The sequence below is a fragment of the Procambarus clarkii genome, chromosome 76, assembly GCF_040958095.1.
Source record: "Procambarus clarkii isolate CNS0578487 chromosome 76, FALCON_Pclarkii_2.0, whole genome shotgun sequence".
Taxonomy (NCBI): domain Eukaryota; kingdom Metazoa; phylum Arthropoda; class Malacostraca; order Decapoda; family Cambaridae; genus Procambarus; species Procambarus clarkii.
The window spans coordinates 2,840,665-2,860,227 of NC_091225.1; the positions used below are offsets into that span (position 1 = coordinate 2,840,665).

Sequence of the window (19,563 nt, forward strand, 5' to 3'; positions counted from 1 at the left end):
GGGAACCTAGCAGTGCCCGAATAGTGATGGTGGTTACACTGATGAAGAAGTATTTAGTGAAGATGATTACATTGATGAAGATTGTCGTGTGTAGAAAGTTACACTTTTGTAGGTTGCGTGTAGTGAAGATAGTTACAGTGATAACCATGTAACAGTCATGTTACAGTGAAATGAAGATAGCGATCGTTTGTGAGGATGACGATCATCGTGATCATTAATGAACACGGTTATTGATGATAATTTTTAGTGAAAATTTATATAGTAATGAGTAGTGAAGATGGTTGCAGTGATGAAGACAGTGCGTTGTGAAGATAGTTACAATGATGAAGACCGAAGCGAAGATGTAGTCTCTGTCACCCGAGCATCACTAGGTACTCCTGGCAGTGCTGAGAAGCCCGAGGATGTAGGTCACACGCTTGCAGTTACCCAGCACAACTTTGCACGCTGAGAACGGTAGGGAGGGAGGGGCGGACAGAGAATGGGAGGGACGGTGGGTGAAAGACAGACAGACAGACAGAGCCAGAGAGAGAGAGAGAGAGAGAGAGAGAGAGAGAGACGGACACACACAAAGACCTGTGTGTGTACAACCAGTACCTCAATAATACGCTAATAGATCATTGTCAAACTGGTTTTGCTATGACCCGCTTGAGTCTAACAAATTTGTGTTTGTTCCTTTAACAGCATATATGAATCAGTTGACAGCATCATAATATTCCCTAACTCTAGCAGAGTTTAAGAAACTATCCTTCACAAAAGGTTCACTAATCTGGTACAGGAGCACTGTATCATGGCGTAGAGGAGGCTAGACTGGGGCACAGGTCAAAGGCAACACAGTGTTCGCAGAGATGGAGTCAAAGACACAACCATTGCAAATTGAGAGCCACAGAGATATGACTTAGATTCTTCATTGTTTACAAGATAGATCCTGATTAAGCCAAATAGGCTGGGAAGTGACCAAAGATTGAGAGATGTAGTTTAAAGTAAACAGTAACAAGATTATGATGGTCATGCATGCAAATTTAATAATTTATGATAATAGAGTAGTATAGGAATAAAAGAGTAATTGATGATTGTTTAGTAATATATGATAAACAACGCCAAAATTGATAAATCTGAATGTAAACAGTTACGTTTAGTTAGGACCTTTTGCAAAATAAGCAATATACATATATAACTGTTTGAAATACCGCAAAAAAATAATGAAATTCATATAAAAAATCTTTAACAGTTAAACCTCCAATGCTTTTCTTCAGCTTAATACAAATGAAGGTAATGAGAGGATATTAATGGGGTTGCTTATTACATCAATACGAAATAGAAAAGAAATAAAGAATAAATTGGTTTAGATTAGATTCCATAAAAACAATAGTAAATAAAGGTTTGGAAATAAAGTTGTGTAATTTTTGTAAGAACAAGGTAACCTCAAGGTAACATTCTTGATAACGTAGTCGAGAGGGAATCACTGGTTTGTTTCAACCAAATGTCAAGTATATATATGAATGAGTTCGTTTGGGTACATATTGGAAATGCCTTTTATTGTCCAATAGGCCTTCTTCAGCTTCCTCCAATTTAATGTTGTGTTACAACGATCAGAGCATTAGAAGATATCACGTAATATGTTGAATATTGCTATCCTCTAGAAGACCCGCTAGCAGTCAAATTATACAGTCACTTAGACAATGAATAGCTCCTGGAAATGAAGGCTATTTAATCAGCATTAAATATTAATATAACTTACTTCAAAACAATCTAATGTAATAATATTAATAATAATAATTCTATTTTCACAGCACTGTTTCCTGTGTCTTCAGAGACCTGTTGAGATACAAGAATGCTGATAACGGTAAGGTCGTGGGGGCTGCTGGTGACGGTTCTGCCAACACTTGTGGTTGTCGCACATCTGCGTCGCCCCTCTGGTAAGCCTTCCAGCGCTCCCTGCCATGCCTTGCGTCCTCTACTCATGGTTGCCATAACATGTACTCAATTGACAAAATATTGTGGCCAAATAATGGGATGGACCTCGCCTCCCCGGACTCTCCGGACACCCGCAGTGCGACAGAATCATGTAGACTCGCATTGTCACAATCCCTTCTCAGACACATCAAGCTCCCATGACTGCATTGTGCATATTCACAGTTATTTGCAGAGGAAACTATTATTCCAGAAAATGCTGATGCGCTAACACCTGCATCAAGCGCTGTGAGAGAAGTGATGGAGAATGAACCACAACCTCTCTGCTCTGTGGTAGTCTTCGCTGATGGAGGCCTCTCTACTTCATTCATAGCCTCGGTACCTACATTTGGCTTATTGTGATCATGTATAAACACGACAATTTGACATTAGTCTTGATTGTATATTTTTTTTGTTTTGGAGGGGAGGTGGCTACATTCAAGTAACAGTCGATCCAATTTAGGTAACACGAGAGAGCCACATGTTACCGGGTGTGACAGTGTTGGAGGTGTCAGCGGTCGGCCAGAACGCAAACTTGACGCTAATGCAAGTTTCCAAGGTGCTCGGCGTGGCTCTACGGGTAGGTCACTCTCACATTACTGTTGAGGCGGGTAGGTCACTCTCACATTACTACTGAGGCGGGTAGGTCACTCTCACATTACTACTGAGGCGGGTAGGTCACTCTCACATTACTACTGAGGCGGGTAGGTCACTCTCACATCACTACTGAGGCAGGAAAATCACTCTCACATCACTACTGAGGCAGGTAGGTCACTCTCACATCACTACTGAGACGGGTAGGTCACTAACATCACTACTGAGGTGGGTAGGTCACTCTTACATCACTACTGAGGCGGCTAGATCACTCTCACATCACTACTGAGGCGTGTAGGTCACTAACATCACTACTGAGGCGGCTAGGTCACTCTCACATCACTACTGAGGCGTGTAGGTCACTAACATCACTACTGAGGCGGGTAGGTCACTCTAACATCACTACTGAGGCGGGTAGGTCACTCTAACATCACTACTGAGGCGGGTAGATCACTCTCACATAACGTCTACCATGTTGACGTCAACAGGTGCGGCAGGTGTCATGGTGCGTGACGGTGGTGGTGGTGAGCGACGACCTCGCCTTCCTCGCCACCTTCGCCCAGTGGTCACTCAAGGGCCGCCTCCTGGTGTGGTCGACGAGGCTCCTGGTCGTCACCCGCCTCCCGCTCCACCACCTTCAGGTTCTCCACACACTGCTCTCCATGACCAACTCCATGCTGCTCGTTGTGGAAAATGACTCGAAAGTCAACGGTAACAATTATTGTCGTGCTCTGAATGTGTAGATAATGGTATAACTTAATATTGATAGATGTTAATTCGTGCTCAATATATATTGATAATACTGAACGTCGGTCGCTGTACAGGTGCAGTGTGTACATCCAGCTGCCGTACAGTCCCAGGGGAGCCCAGGCGCTGAAGGTGGCCTCCTGGACGCCCCACCAAGGCCTAGCCCTCACCTCCAGTCTCCCGCTCTTCCCAGACAAGTTCTCCAGGTGAGTATGAGTTTGATTAGATCTACACATCTAATAACGATTTTTAGAAAACACGAAATTAAATGAAAGTCTGTCCAGAGTTCTTTGTGCAGTGTTGGGGACAGACGTGAGGACACAACTTGGGCTGACTATCATGCTAACGTTAATGTTACATGTTATTTCCAAGTCATCCGGAAATGGTTTGTATTTTCCGGTTAAATAGTCTTGAATGAACTGACAAAATATGAATGCTAAATTTTCCTTGAAAGAGCCGACTCTAAGCAAATTAATAAACTTAGGAAAAGTTTCGGTATTTTAGTATTTTTATTTTATAATATTATTATGTGTTACCAAAGGCAAGTACATTTTAATTTGTAAAGCAAATTTTTGCTTTATGGATTACTCATTCTGTAAATTTATTGAATATCTTGTGTTATTAAATTTTAATTTTGTAAATATGTTAATTGTTTTTGTATTTGTTTGTATATTTTATGTTTTGGGCACTAAAAGTTGAAATTACAAAGTAAATGGATGGGATTGGTTCAAATTTATTAAATTTTGAGTTTTTCTTGATTCATTCATTCATTAATAGATGGGGTACCTGGAGGTGCCCGGGGGTCTCTTTCCTTCACCTCTACTGGTCCCCTGTCTTTTCCACTCTCCCTAATTTCTCCCAATCCTGCCTTTCATCTTTTTCCCCTATCCTCCCCTCTCCTCCCCCCTTCCTCTATCCTCTCCACTTTACTCCCATTTTGCTCAGCATTCCCCGTTTCCCCCTCTCTCCCTCCACCCACTCCCTGTTCTCTCCCAGTCTACCCCTTCATCTCCACTCTAACCTCCCCCACCTTTTCTTTCTCCCCCCCCCTCTCACATAACATCCCCCTGTCTCCTCTTTCCTTGCGCTCTCAAATATTATAATATTGTGAAGCACTGAAAAAACTGTTAACACCTCTATGTAAAACACATTCCCCATATCAGATTTTATAAACATCGCAGAGGGTTCCTGTAGATGCCTACATTTCGTAACGGGTACTCACCTAGTTGTGTTTGCGGGGATTGAGCTCTGGCTCTTTGGTCCCGCTACAATGAAGGCACCCACCAGTCTGGGTGGCACTGAAGCCGACCCAGACTAGTCAATGACATTCACACCCCCTACCCCTCTATATGCCATTTTGGAAAGTTTGGTGAGGCTAGCCCCAAGCCTCTGGCTTTCTATATAGGACAGACAGGCAGACTTTTATTGCAATCTTCCCCTGTCTCCTAGTCCAACCCACCATTCCCCCCTCCCCCATCCCCTCGTCCTCCCAACCATTCGTCATTCCCCCATCCCCTCGTCCTCCTTACCATTCCCCGCCCACCATTCCCTTCTCCTCCCTACCATACCCCCTTTCCACCGTCCCCTCGTCCTCCCCTCCATTACCCACTCCACTGTCCCCTCATCCTCCTCACCATCTCCCACTTCCCCTTGTCCTTGTCGGAAATCCGACACACATAATAACATAGTATCCCCTTAAGAATAGAGAATGGGTGATCCCGTGACGTCATCGACGACACGTATATTTACATTAATATAATACTGTTTATTGACTGTGACACTAGACTGTGGGTAACAGTCTAGTGTCTAAATTGAATAAAAAAAGTGTTCAATAAGACTGAATATAATTACTAACACCAAAATATAGCTTGACTCACTTGTTAATGTAAAATAAAGTTCAGAAGTAAAACCAAAACATGCAGGGAGGTAGCGTCACTTACACCAGAACATCATCAACAACAACCATGCTGTAGAGAGCTCCAGAAGCTGATTTAACTCGTTAGACACCCAGATTACGTGTCAACAGCCAGCAACACAGCCTCTCAACAACTACAGCAAATTAAGTATCCGACTGCCAGTATTCTGTTTTAAATGGATGCATCTTTTTAATAATAGGTAGGTAGCCGGTTATTTGCATGAAGAACCCCAACAAAAGTACGTGTACACAATTTAACACCCTCATATTCCATGTCATATCTGTAATTATATGTTTAGGGAACCTTTATTAAGGAATTATTAATTAATTAAATTCAAGTCCTTAATTTTCATCGCTACATTATAGCATGAACAAGTATATTATGGCTTTTTTAGGAGATGCTGTGGTCACAAGCTGAACAGCAGTGCTGTTAGCTCATGCTGCGTGCGTCAGGCATGGTAGCTCACTCAATACTGAGGCCAATAACACCCGGGAGTTTGGCCCACGATTTAAAAAAAAAATGGCGTCTTTTTATAAGAGTCCTGATGAAGGTGTGGTGAACCCCGTGTATCCGCGGGCTGTGTAAATCTTGCGTAGTACTCCAACAAGTCATATGATGTAATGCGCACTTTAAGGGTTAATCAAGTACATACAGTTCACTCAATTAATTACTTATTCACTAAGAAAATAAATAAGATAAAACTTTAACTTATTAAAGTCAATTTAAAAAAGAGAGTAGCTGCCTGGAGTTTTCCCACATTGTTTGGTCCTTCGAACCGGATGATTATATCAGTTAACCAGTAGGTCCTTAGCATATAGATATAAGATCCTGATCTATATATATAACATTAGTGCAATATTTCATATACATTAATTATAGCAGGAAGACACTGCTATATATTTGCCTTTTTCTAGTCTAACGCTTTCAATCTCTGCTCATAGCAAACAGAAATTACAACAAGCACTACTATTGTTCTGAGGCCTGTACCAAAGGAACAATTGACAATTGAACAAAGGAAAACTGAAATACCCTTACAAAGGGGCTTACGCTTTTAGTGCATACAAGAGGGCGACAGGCCGACCAAAAGTGCGCCAAAATGTGAAGGTGCCAGCCGTCTGGTGATTGGCTAGCCGGGGTCACGTGACGAGTATGACTAATGAGAGCCTGCCCCTAGGTCTGTGATGTCACCAGGCAGGGGAGGCTGAGGGATTGCAGAGCCCCAGGCGTACATAGAGATTCATGGCACTTCATCGAGAGCAGATGTGCGCCAGTGAGCTCCGGAGTTCGAAGATATTGGAGCCTCGTCGAGTGGATTACAGCAGCCTGACACATCCCATAGAGACTGTAGAAGACGATTGTACTCGTCAGAAACACAAGGAAGCCGAGTCCCAGCGGTGAAAGGGGCATTGTGGACTGTGAGCTGTTAGTCTTGGGTGGAGATGGGAGTGGCGACGCGGCCGGAGCAGTGAGTAGTTCTCCGCAAACAGACACCACGATGTATTCAGAGCTGCTGTGACCGGGGTCACGTCTACTGGTGTTATGAATTTGCTTACTTGTTACGGGGGGTATAGAGTATTAAATAAAGAGAAGGGCAAACAGCTAGAATCAGGATGTTTCGAAATTAGTGGAGATCAGATAGGCCCGGCCCCCAATAAGAACATAAAACCATATTAAAGTAGTGGCTTAAAGTAAATACCTCAGTCTAGAGGTTGATCACTGATCCTCTACACAGGAAGTATGGATACTCCTTTAAAAACTAACTTATTTATTAAACCCTCTTAACAACCCCCATATACATTAACAGCAATAACAATAACTACTTTACCACACTATTTTATGTTAACTACCTTGGTCCACATAGACAGGATACAAGGCTTACACTTGGGACAAGCTAGGGTAAAGTCTACTAGGCAAGGGACACCAGCAAGGACTCTAGGTAGCTTGGTACCACTTGAGCACACGTGGTTCTACTGAGACCCCTTAGAGTGACTTAGCAATATAAACACTACCATAGCCTATACACATTACTACACGCTTATGCCAGAAAACGTACATGCAACATGGTACTTAGCTTTGTAAACTAGACACAGGATAAGGTAAGGGAAGAGGAAGAGACAGAGCCACACAGGAGAGGTGTTGACTAAACCACAGCAGTCCAGACAAGGCCGAAGGAGCCTCCAGTCTGAGCTCTCTCCAGTTGTTGTTGCCGGAAAGATAACCAGCTGATCGTGCAGCTTATAAACATTACAAATCTTCACCGACGTACAAAACTGGTTACTTTAATAGTTCTAAGAATAGTTGATAACTAGTTCAGTGTTGAATAATCAACAACAAGCCCAGAGTCTGAATGCTCTATGAGAAACAAGATTCGTCTTACGTCTGGCAAGGAAGATAGGAACAAAAACGCATCAGCAATCCTATCAAATAATGTAAAGTACTTATTTAGAGCTCAATTTGACCTCTGGTTTTCAACTAAGGAACCCAAGGTCGTAACAACTGGGAACTCGGAAGGAATACATCACGTCCAGATCTACGAGTATTTGGTCTCAGTGAAGGAGCGAGTGAGCGAGATGACGAGCACAGGGACCACTGTCTGGGCCGCTGGAGGAACTGCAAATTTAGTAATGAGGACGGTGATGATGCATAGCTTCACGACGCCAGGGGGACCTGTGACATGCGACCAAAACGCCGAGGAGCGACCTAGGAACCGTGGACCACTGACTGGGGCCAGCTTGGAGAAACTGCAAATTTGGTAATGAGGACGGTGATGACGCATAGCTTCACGATGCCTGGGGACCTGTGACACTCGACCAGAACGCAGAGGAGCGACCTAGGAACCATGGACCACTTCGACCGTTGGAGTCCAGGCATATGAGAGCAGGGTGTGATAAGGAAGATAAATTTTCCCTCCCATATTCCCTTGGTATTTAGGCGAGATAGGCATAGTAATATAAATATAGATATTTATTAGTGTGTCTATTGATTTATGGGAGTAGGTCAGCAGAAGTTTATTATCTACTACCTGGTGAACTTAGCAAGTGGTGTGTGTAACAGAGCCATGAGGAATGTGTGTCTTTGACGATGGGAGCCGCACAAGAAGGTAGGTTGTGATCCCTTTAAACCCGCTCAGCTGATTTGAGTTGCTAACGGCATCCAGAGAAGCGCTGCAGGCTTCAGTATACATGTTCTATGTCAATTTTGTTTATATGTTCCATGTAGACTTTTCTTCAGTAATTCTTGTTGATTTTACTTATGATTTTCTGTGAGCCCTCCATCTCATTTGAGCAATATTATGGAAAAGTGACACTAGATTGCACCACACTAACAGTAATAGTAATAGAGGTAATCCCTGAGTGGCAATACTATATCAATTTGAACCAAAGCATTGCTGGGACACGAAGACGACTTACACAGCAGCGGACCAGTGAGAAGAGGGAAAAGAATTCAGGTAAGGCAGGAGGGTTCGGCATCCATTTTGTACATGTTTCAGTGGGCAGGCCCGGTGAAGTTGTTTCACGCAGTAGGGTCGAGGACTTGCAGTGTGAGCTGGGCCTTCTCCTCTCCTCCTTGGATCCAAAGTCAAGCAGTGGACAGAGACTGGACTTGAGGCAAGACTTGGAAAGCTCCCTTGGTAGATAGTGGCACCCAAGTAGAGGGGAGTGAAGAGTTACAGTACCGCGGCGAGGAATTACAGTATCTTTAACATAGTGCCTCCGTTGTTTGCCTGTAACTCCCGTCACTCAAGGCCAAAGATGTGTGATGCGTTAACACTACACATCCTTAATGACTGACTGAAGCTCATTCCTGATAACTCACATCAGTTAAAAAATAGCTGGATTCACATATATTCAAGATAATAACCGCCCTTAATTCTAGGAGTTACGACTGAGATCTGTCTTGCTCATACTATTAAAATGACATTATCCCCGGGCGCAAACCCTAACCATTCACACATTTACTATAATGGCATTATTATATTTGACAGACTCCTTCATCACCCGACGTTAGTAGTGGCAGGGGAGGTGTACCCGGGTCAGACGGAGGAGCTGGTCGACGACCCTGGTGCGCCCGATGGCAAGAGGCTGGTCTTCAGGGGGCCCGCAGCGAGCGTCCTCGACTACCTTGCTCAAGCTATCAACTTTTCGTACGTTACATAATATGTTTAGTATTCGGACCCCTTTACATGCCTTCACATATACAAAAATTATATATAGAAGTATTCTTAACTTCGAAGAAATATATTTTTATTCTCAAACACAAAAACTTATATTCATTGTAGATGCATTTTCCACTATGTAATATATTATTTAAAGAAGCTTTGAAAAATTATCTGTATTAGTAAATTGGATCTGGAGAGGTAAGCGTTAGATGGTGGTTTTAAGTCTATATATGGGCCCATGACAGTCCTTAGGTGCTCAGATTTGTATGTGCAAAGGTGGTTCTAAATTGGGAAGCAGAGGGCTGCAGTTTGCCTCGTGACCGTTTCCTTTGTAAATTGTTATTCTATGGCGAGTCATAGGGTGCATGGGGTCTACTCCAATGAAGTAGTAGAATAATTAAGAATGATTCTCTCTCAACGCGAAACTATCCAGTCCTTTGAGTTTTGAAATGTGATTTTGATTGTCCATAAAGTGTTTTCATCTTTGCAATTACCTTATCATGCTCCTAACGTGTATGGTTTTCTTCTTGGAAGAATCACACAAACTTGATTTTCTGAATATTTTATTAGAGAGGGACCAAGCTCTCAGGTGGCATTTATTGATTTCCAAACTGCTTTTGATACAGCACACAGAGAAATAATCTTAAAATAACTAGCCTCTTTTGGAGTTAAGGGAAGACTGCTGACATGGCTCAGGGGTTACCTGAGTAACAGAACCTCCTCAGTCCTTTTCAAGGGGGTCAGAGGTAAACATTGTGCACCCTTCGAGTTGAGTACACCCCAGGGTGGTGTGCTAAGCCCTACACTGTTCAATGTTCTGATGCACAAATTAACAATTGATATTCCCACACTACCTGACAAAGAAGTCATCTGTCATGCCGATGACATATGCATTGTTGCAAATACTCAAACTAGACTGCAAGCTCTACTTGATTCATTCGCTGCTAAAAGCATTGAATGTGGTCTAGTTATCTCTATAACTAAATCCAAAGTTCTCCATTGGCAAAAGAAAACTCATGTCCCTCTGACTTTCAAAGTCAACAACCAGAACATTGAAACGTGTCAAATACCTTGGAGTTGGTATCACAGTGACATAGTAAACGATCTACATCGTAGATTAAAAGAAAGACTTAAACCACTAAAAACACTAACTGGTAAGCATATTGGTATCAATATTAAATATGCTAGATTGTTCTATATGATGTTCGTTAGAGCGCTAATTGATTATCATGCTTTGTAACTACTTAACTTCCCCGCCTCTGTATTGGTCAAACTTGAAGTAGTAAAGATGAAGGCTATGAGGATAATTCTTGGTGTCCCAAGATGCACATGAATCATCAACATGAGGGAAGAACTGAAACTACCAACCATACTAAAGAGAATCATGCAAGTCAACACGACCTTTTGCCTTAACGTCATGACAGATCCTACATCTCCTGCATTGCTCAGAGACAAATTATTCAGTGCTGTTAACACCCTATTGACTGGTGTTAACCAACAAACCGACTCACTCCTTTTATGATAAATGGCTGAGAAAAAATGTCTACAATCTCATCAAACTCAACATTCCTTTTAAGTGCAATCTACCTGTCTCTGATATTCCTCTTTATCTGTACCCCACCATTCAAGTATCATACACACCTGTCTCCAAGAAAGGTAATGAAACTCTTGCACTTCTCAAAGCTGTCACACTTAAAACAAATGCCTTCTCCATCGAAAATTTAAGATCTCACGAGCACTGTGTCTACACCGACGACTCAGTCCAATCTTCTACTGGACGGACTGCAGAAGCATGTGGGTTTTATAGAAATAATATTTGCACACAGACTCCCAGTGTCAAGTTAAGCAACTGGCAGACCTCCGCACAAATAGAACTAGCGGCACTACAACTAGCTACCAGTACATTAAAAAACATTGGAGGAGGAAAAATATTTTGTGATTCAAAATCTGCTCTTCAAGCAATCGAAAACTTCTCCTGGAAGATTGACAGCAAGAACCTTATACTACCAATTATAAATGACCTAATCGCTACACAGAGTAAAGGAATTTCAAAACTCCTTTGTATGAATACCATCACACATATATATAACCAATCATAATGAGACAGACATTGCAGCCAAATTAGCGTGTAACAAAGATAAAGTTGAATTAGATCTAGGTATCTACATCTCTGCTGTCAAAACTGTATTGTTCCAAACACTGATCCGAAAGGAAAGAAATTACTGACTCCCAGCGGCCTGTAAGCATTAGTATAAAATCTATATGTTCAATTCTGAAAGCTATGTTTATAGCAGCACAAAACGTCCACCAAAGTGTGTAACACAGTGGTGGCCAGACTCAGGTTGGGTTACCGTTACCTGTGGCAGGTGGCTACAGGTGACGGATATCCCAATCCTGAGCACTCCAGGTGCAAAAAAGCAATAGACGTTGAATCAACGTCAATAGCGTTTGTTTTATAACGTTATACCGTTTACAACGTTATAACGTTTATAACGTTATATTAACGTTCAGTGAACGTGTTAACATTCATTTAATGTTTAAAATGTTAAACATTTAACATCAACATCTCTTAATATCTCATGATTTGAAGGAAATTAAGGCCAACAAATCGTTGCATAAATATTTGAAATAAGGCAAAAAGAGGACATTGTGATTCATTTATAGAAGCAAACAACACTGGGAGTTAACCAGCTTTGCCCGGGTCTGTCTGTCTGTCATCCATATATCTGCCTGCCTATCTATCTATCTATCTATCTATCTATCTATCTATCTATCTATCTATCTATCTATCTATCTATCTATCTATCTATCTATCTATCTATCTATCTATCTATCCGCTCATATATGTATCCATCTATTCATCCATCTATCCATTTATCGTTCCCCATATCTATCCATACCTCTATCTACCCATCCCCAGGCTTGCCCCAAGCAATTGGCCTACAACTTTGGAGAAACAGAAAGAGAAACAAACAGACATTCTCTGTTTTTACTCAAGTTAACTATCATCAATATATGACAAATAACTGTAAACTGTGTTTGGCGTACTTGGCTTTGTTTATTGGTAAGTAAACAATGTTAATGTTTACTATTTCCAACAGGTATACTTACATACGGGAGCATGATGGTAATTTTGGCACCATGTTGAACAGGGTCATCAGGAAGGTGAGTTGCTCCTGATCACTATGCTCAGGCACACAGAGAGATGATGGTGCTAGGTGAGGCACACGAGAGATGATGGTGTTAGGTGAGGCACACAGAGAGATGATGGTGTTAGGTGAGGCACACAGAGAGATGATGGTGTTAGGTGAGGCACACAAGAGATGATGGTGCTAGGTGAGGCACAAAAAGAGATGATGGTGCTAGGTGAGGAACACAAGAGATGATGGTGCTAGGTGAGGCACACAAGAGATGATGGTGTTAGGTGAGGAACAAAGAGATGATGGTGTTAGGTGAGGCACACAGAGAGATGATGGTGTTAGGTGAGGCACACAAGAGATGATGGTGTTAGGTGAGGCACACAGAGAGATGATGGTGTTAGGTGAGGCACACAAGAGATGATGGTGTTAGGTGAGGCACACAGAGAGATGATGGTGTTAGGTGAGGCACACAAGAGATGATGGTGTTAGGTGAGGCACACAGAGAGATGATGGTGTTAGGTGAGGCACACAGAGAGATGATGGTGTTAGGTGAGGCACACAAGAGATGATGGTGTTAGGTGAGGCACAAAAAGAGATGATGGTGCTAGGTGAGGCACACGAGAGATGATGGTGTTAGGTGAGGCACACAAGAGATGATGGTGCTAGGTGAGGCACACAGAGAGATGATGGTGTTAGGTGAGGCACACAAGAGATGATGGTGCTAGGTGAGGCACACAGAGAGATGATGGTGTTAGGTGAGGCACACAAGAGATGATGGTGCTAGGTGAGGCACACAGAGAGATGATGGTGTTAGGTGAGGCACACAAGAGATGATGGTGTTAGGTGAGGCACACAAGAGATGATGGTGCTAGGTGAGGCACACGAGAGATGATGGTGCTAGGTGAGGCACACAAGAGATGATGGTGCTAGGTGAGGCACACAAGAGATGATGGTGCTAGGTGAGGCACACAAGAGATGATGGTGCTAGGTGAGGCACACAAGAGATGGAGTATGATGAAACACCTTATAAAACTGAGCTCATGACCTCATTACCGTCCCAAATACGAAACCAGATTACCGTCCCAAACACGAGACCAGATTACCGTCCCAAGCACGAAACCAGATTACCGTCCCAAACACGAGACCAGATTACCGTCCCAAACACGAGACCAGATTACCGTCCCAAGCACGAGACCAGATTACCGTCCCAAACACGAGACCAGATTACCGTCCCAAGCACGAGACCAGATTACCGTCCCAAACACGAGACCAGATTACCGTCCCAAACACGAGACCAGATTACCGTCCCAAGCACGAGACCAGATTACCGTCCCAAACACGAGACCAGATTACCGTCCCAAACACGAGACCAGATTACCGTCCCAAGCACGAGACCAGATTACCGTCCCAAACACGAGACCAGATTACCGTCCCAAACACGAGACCAGATTACCGTCCCAAGCACGAGACCAGATTACCGTCCCAAACACGAGACCAGATTACCGTCCCAAGCACGAGACCTCCCATGCAGTGACATACGAGATAATGGACTCACACGCTTGTGTGTTGTATCCAGTATAAATATTCCTTAAGTGAAAAGCACATGATTTTACGCAAAATTGTAATTAAGGCGGAAGTGAAAATATTTTCCATGAGATTACATAATTCCCTTTTATAAAAAATTATTTACGCAATGTTTTAATGAGTTTCAAAATACTGTTTAGAAAAAAGGCAGTTTTCGAGATATAATCCATAGCGATAACATTTACTATTTTGGTTTTTGCTTATTGATAAAAAAAGTCTTTCCGTATCACCGCAGGAAGCAGATATCGCGTTAGGTCCCTTCGCTGTGAGTTTCAGTCGTCTTGAAGTGGTCGACTTCTCGTGGCCAATACACATTGGATTGTCGAAGATCCTGGGAGGTCGAGGGCGGCCGGAGGTGGACCCGTGGGGTTTCTTGTTGCCCTTCACGCCCCTGGTGTGGGCGGCCATCCTGACCTCGCTGCTGGTGATGTCTCTGACAGTGTCTCTTTTAAGCTCCTGCTCCTCTCATGAGATCGCTGATGCACATCTTTGGTTTTCAAAAACCTTCAACTATATTCGCGTATTATTACAACAGGGTAGGTAACCTCTGGCACCTTCTCCATAGTATTAATATTATGCGAATACATCGGTACCACTACTGGTGCAATTAGGAGGACGCATAGCCTCTGGGAAGAGAATAATGAGCGTATAAAGGAAATTCTTGTCTTTTGTTTCTAAATACGCATGAGTATTTTATTCTCTTACCACCTCTTTTTATTATTATGATATATATTATACAAGGTTACACAATTATATAACTTGAGCTGTATTTTTAGACTTGAGCAGATCGGATGAGTGGTGGTGGGAGAGGATGGTGATGCTGGTGTGGATGATGGTGATGCTGGTACTATCACGGAGCTACTCGGGCAACCTCTTGGCTCTCCTGGCCGTCAGATACATTCCTCATCCCTACCAGACCCTCGAAGACGTTGTGCACGACCCCTCAGTCAAAATGATATGGAAAGCTAACACCATATATGAAAACTATTTTCGAGTACGCCACTATACGCTATCGTCTTGTAGTGTATATATATATATTGATAAACATATTTTGTTTCAAGAACTAACAAAAATATTCTCAATGAATGCTTCATGACGGAACCTGACCTTCTTAACTTGCTGAATCCTGCGAAGACGTCAACATCGGGCATCTACCAGAAGGTTGGAGACCTGGAGACTAGGGCGCGGGTGGTCCGGAGACCACACTCCCAGATCCTGGCTGCCCTCGATACCCTGGTCAGGCGCGGAGACCACGTCCTCCTCGACAATGACGCCAGTCTCATCAACCTTATGGTTGATGATTTCCTGCGCACAGGTACGCTACCGTGAGCGACGGTAGTTAGGAGAAGAAAGCGCTGAGGCGGTGTGAGCAAACAATATTATGTTTAGCAAGACCATAATGCAGCATGTTTACCTGAAGCAGCAGTAGTGTGGTGCCCTCACCTGAAGCAGCGGTAGTGTGGTGCCCTCACCTGAAGCAGCAGTAGTGCGGTGCCCTCACCTTAAGTAGCAGTAGTGTGGTGCCCTCACCTGAAGCAGCAGTAGTGCGGTGCCCTCACCTTAAGTAGCAGTAGTGTGTTGCCCTCACCTGAAGCAGCAGTAGTATGGTGCCCTCACCTGAAGCAGCAGTAGTGCGGTGCCCTCACCTTAAGTAGCAGTAGTGTGGTGCCCTCACCTGAAGCAGCAGTAGTATGGTGCCCTCACCTGAAGCAGCAGTAGTGCGGTGCCCTCACCTTAAGCAGCAGTAGTATGGTGCCCTCACCTGAAGCAGCAGTAGTATGGTGCCCTCACCTGAAGCAGCAGTAGTATGGTGCCCTCACCTGAAGCAGCAGTAGTATGGTGCCCTCACCTGAAGCAGCAGTAGTGCGGTGCCCTCACCTTAAGTAGCAGTAGTATGGTGCCCTCACCTGAAGCAGCAGTAGTATGGTGCCCTCACCTGAAGCAGCAGTAGTATGGTGCCCTCACCTGAAGCAGCAGTAGTATGGTGCCCTCACCTGAAGCAGCAGTAGTATGGTGCCCTCACCTGAAGCAGCAGTAGTATGGTGCCCTCACCTGAAGCTGCAGTAGTATGGTGCCCTCACCTGAAGCAGCAGTAGTATGGTGCCCTCACCTGAAGCAGCAGTAGTATGGTGCCCTCACCTGAAGCAGCAGTAGTATGGTGCCCTCACCTGAAGCAGCAGTAGTATGGTGCCCTCACCTGAAGCAGCAGTAGTATGGTGTCCTCACCTGAAGAAGCAGTAGTATGGTGCCCTCACCTGAAGCAGCAGTAGTACGGTGCCCTCACCTTAAGCAGCAGTAGTATGGTGCCCTCACCTGAAGCAGCAGTAGTATGGTGCCCTCACCTTAAGCAGCAGTAGTATGGTGCCCTCACCTTAAGCAGCAGTAGTATGGTGCCCTCACCTTAAGCAGCAGTAGTGCGGTGCCCTCACCTTAAGCAGCAGTAGTATGGTGCCCTCACCTGAAGCAGCAGTAGTATGGTGCCCTCACCTGAAGCAGCAGTAGTGCGGTGCCCTCACCTTAAGCAGCAGTAGTGCGGTGCCCTCACCTTAAGCAGCAGTAGTGCGGTGCCCTCACCTGAAGCAGCAGTAGTGCGGTGCCCTCACCTTAAGCAGCAGTAGTATGGTGCCCTCACCTGAAGCAGCAGTAGTATGGTGCCCTCACCTTAAGCAGCAGTAGTATGGTGCCCTCACCTTAAGCAGCAGTAGTATGGTGCCCTCACCTTAAGCAGCAGTAGTATGGTACCCTCACCTGAAGCAGCAGTAGTATGGTGCCCTCACCTGAAGCAGCAGTAGTATGGTGCCCTCACCTGAAGCAGCAGTTGTATGGTGCCCTCACCTGAAGCAGCAGTAGTATGGTGCCCTCACCTGAAGCAGCAGTAGTGTGGTGCTTCACCTGAAGCAGCAGTAGTATGGTGCCCTCACCTGAAGCAGCAGTAGTGTGGTGCCCTCACCTGAAGCAGCTGTAGTATGGTGCTTCACCTGAAGCAGCAGTAGTATGGTGCCCTCACCTGAAGCAGCAGTAGTATGGTGCCCTCACCTGAAGCAGCAGTTGTATGGTGCCCTCACCTGAAGCAGCATTAGTATGGTGCCCTCACCTGAAGCAGCAGTAGTATGGTGCTTCACCTGAAGCAACAGTAGTATGGTGCCCTCACCTGAAGCAGCAGTAGTATGGTGCCCTCACCTGAAGCAGCAGTTGTATGGTGCCTTCACCTGATGGAACAAATCAACACCTAGAAAAAGTGAAGAGTCATCCTGCCAAATGGGTACCGTTACTGATAGTTGTATAGTGAGTTATGATCATAAACAAGTCTTACCTAATAATTCTTCAAAACAAAAGGAAAATGGGTACTTGTATGGCTGTTTTTTTAGGAGCATCAACTGTTACGAAAAGATTAATGAAAGAGACTTCAGCAACAGACAATATGGAAATGCTTAAAATTATCATTTCAGAACCCGCCTTCTTCATTAACATTTCATGAGCATGTGTGTTGTTGTTGTTGTTGTACAAAGCTACGTATATTGACAGGAAGGTGTGATTTCTACAAGTCTAGGGAAGGGTACTTTGCCTTCCCATACTCGCTCGTCCTGCAGAAGGACAGTCCTCTTCTTCCTAGTGTCAACGAAAGGTTTGCATTATTTGTATTATATTTTATAAGTGGTTTTTAAATTTCTTAAAACATATATTTATATATTTCCTAATGAGTGGACGTTATTAAATGTGTTTAGTGAGCGCCTTAACATGACTTCCGGGTGAACAGTGTTGCTTAATGTGTCTCCCCCTCTCTGTCTCTCTCTCTCTCTCTCTCTCTCTCTCTCTCTCTCTCTCTCTCTCTCTCTCTCTCTCTCTCTCTCTCTCTCTCTCTCTCTCTCTCTCTCTCTCTCTCTCTCTCTCTCTCTCTCTCTCTCTCTCTCTCTCTATCTCTCTCTCTCTCTCTCTCTCTCTCTCTCTCTCTCTCTCTCTCTCTCTCTCTCTCTCTCTCTCTCTCTCTCTCTCTCTCTCTCTCTCTCTCTCTCTCTCTCCTCTCTCTCTCTCTCTCTCTCTTAAAAATAATATATTGGCCTTTCATTTGCGATTGGTGGTTCACTGTTGGCGGGAGCTCAGTGGACAGAGTGAAATATTAAAAGATAAACCAGATATACCAAAGTGATTTGAGAATAAGGCAGGATCTGCGAAACCTTTGAAGCTGTGGGAGGACTGTCTGTTTTATGCTACTATAGCCGATGTACGAATATCAGAAAATTTATGTTAATTTTTCTGTGATCATAATAGTGTATTTTACCATAAAGAATGTTTTATTTATTTATTTATTTATTTATTTATTTATTTATTTATTTATTTTCTGGTAGTGCCAAAATCGTCATGGAGACCAGAATGTGAACCCTTGACCACAATTTCTTCTTGAATCTTGACGGCCCCGACGGGCATATGTCAGTCCCGTTCCATAGGCTGTTCCCCCTGCAAAGTTGGGTTAGGCTAACGCCAAAGCGTCTAGCCTCCAACCTTGGACAAACATACATTCTCTCTTTCAGCTTTAAATAGATAACTTATTTTTGTTTTACAGAGTGCTGGACCTGATGGAGGCCGGCTTCTATCTGTACTGGACCGGGGAGTCAGGCACCAGCGCCTCACCCTGTGCCTACCCGCCCTCAAGGGTCACTGTCAACACGGCCCTCGCAGTTTCTGACCTCTGGGTAATGATGCAACGTCTTACTCGCAATGACGAGGGGAATAATGCTGAAATAGTATTATAATTTGGGGGAGGAGGATTGAGAAGTATTGTAAATGTTTTATCTGATGTTGAAGGGTATGTTCCTAATGCTGCTTGGTGGCCACGTCGTGGGTCTGCTGGCGCTGCTGCTGGAGGCTGTCACCACCCGGATATAAGTCTTCTGATGCGCGTTTCACATCACCTGGAATAAGGAAATGCAGTGTGTAAATTGTCCTCATTTTGAAATTACTATAAAAAATGAGTTTGATAAAATTACATAATTTTATACCATTATTTCATTATTAGATAACCTTAAAATGTTTTGAAAAAAATATATTCGTCATAATTTCGAAACAGGGTTTAGAAATTTTTGTTATTTGTATGGTATTATTATTATTATTATTATTATTAATAGTACAAGTTGTTATTGTAGTTGTTATATTGATTGGATTATTACTTCGAGTACTGTTAGTAGTTATATATATATATATATATATATATATATATATATATATATATATATATATATATATATATATATATATATATATATATATATATATATATATATATATATATATATATATATATATATATATATGTCGTACCTAATAGCCAGAACTCACTTCTCAGCCTACTATGCAAGGCCCGATTTGCCTAATAAGCCAAGTTTTCCTGAATTAATATATTTTTTCTAATTTTTTTCTTATGAAATGATAAAGCTACCCATTTCATTATGTATGAGGTCAATTTTTTTTTTATTGG

At 43.3% G+C, this 19,563-nt stretch overlaps 1 protein-coding gene across 1 annotated transcript; it reads left to right on the top strand.

The window, feature by feature from the left end:
- The first annotated feature begins 1,800 nt into the window (after window positions 1-1,800).
- Window positions 1,801-19,012, top strand: LOC123771512 (probable glutamate receptor). Its single transcript, XM_069313812.1, has 13 exons — window positions 1,801-1,916; window positions 2,165-2,289; window positions 2,414-2,530; window positions 3,033-3,252; window positions 3,365-3,497; window positions 9,193-9,351; window positions 12,468-12,531; window positions 14,326-14,626; window positions 14,867-15,084; window positions 15,225-15,405; window positions 17,616-17,715; window positions 18,652-18,781; window positions 18,894-19,012. Exons 1-13 carry the CDS (start codon window positions 1,832-1,834, stop codon window positions 18,972-18,974), a joined length of 1,914 nt encoding a protein of 637 aa, XP_069169913.1. The 5' UTR covers window positions 1,801-1,831; the 3' UTR covers window positions 18,975-19,012.
- The last annotated feature ends 551 nt before the right edge of the window (window positions 19,013-19,563 follow it).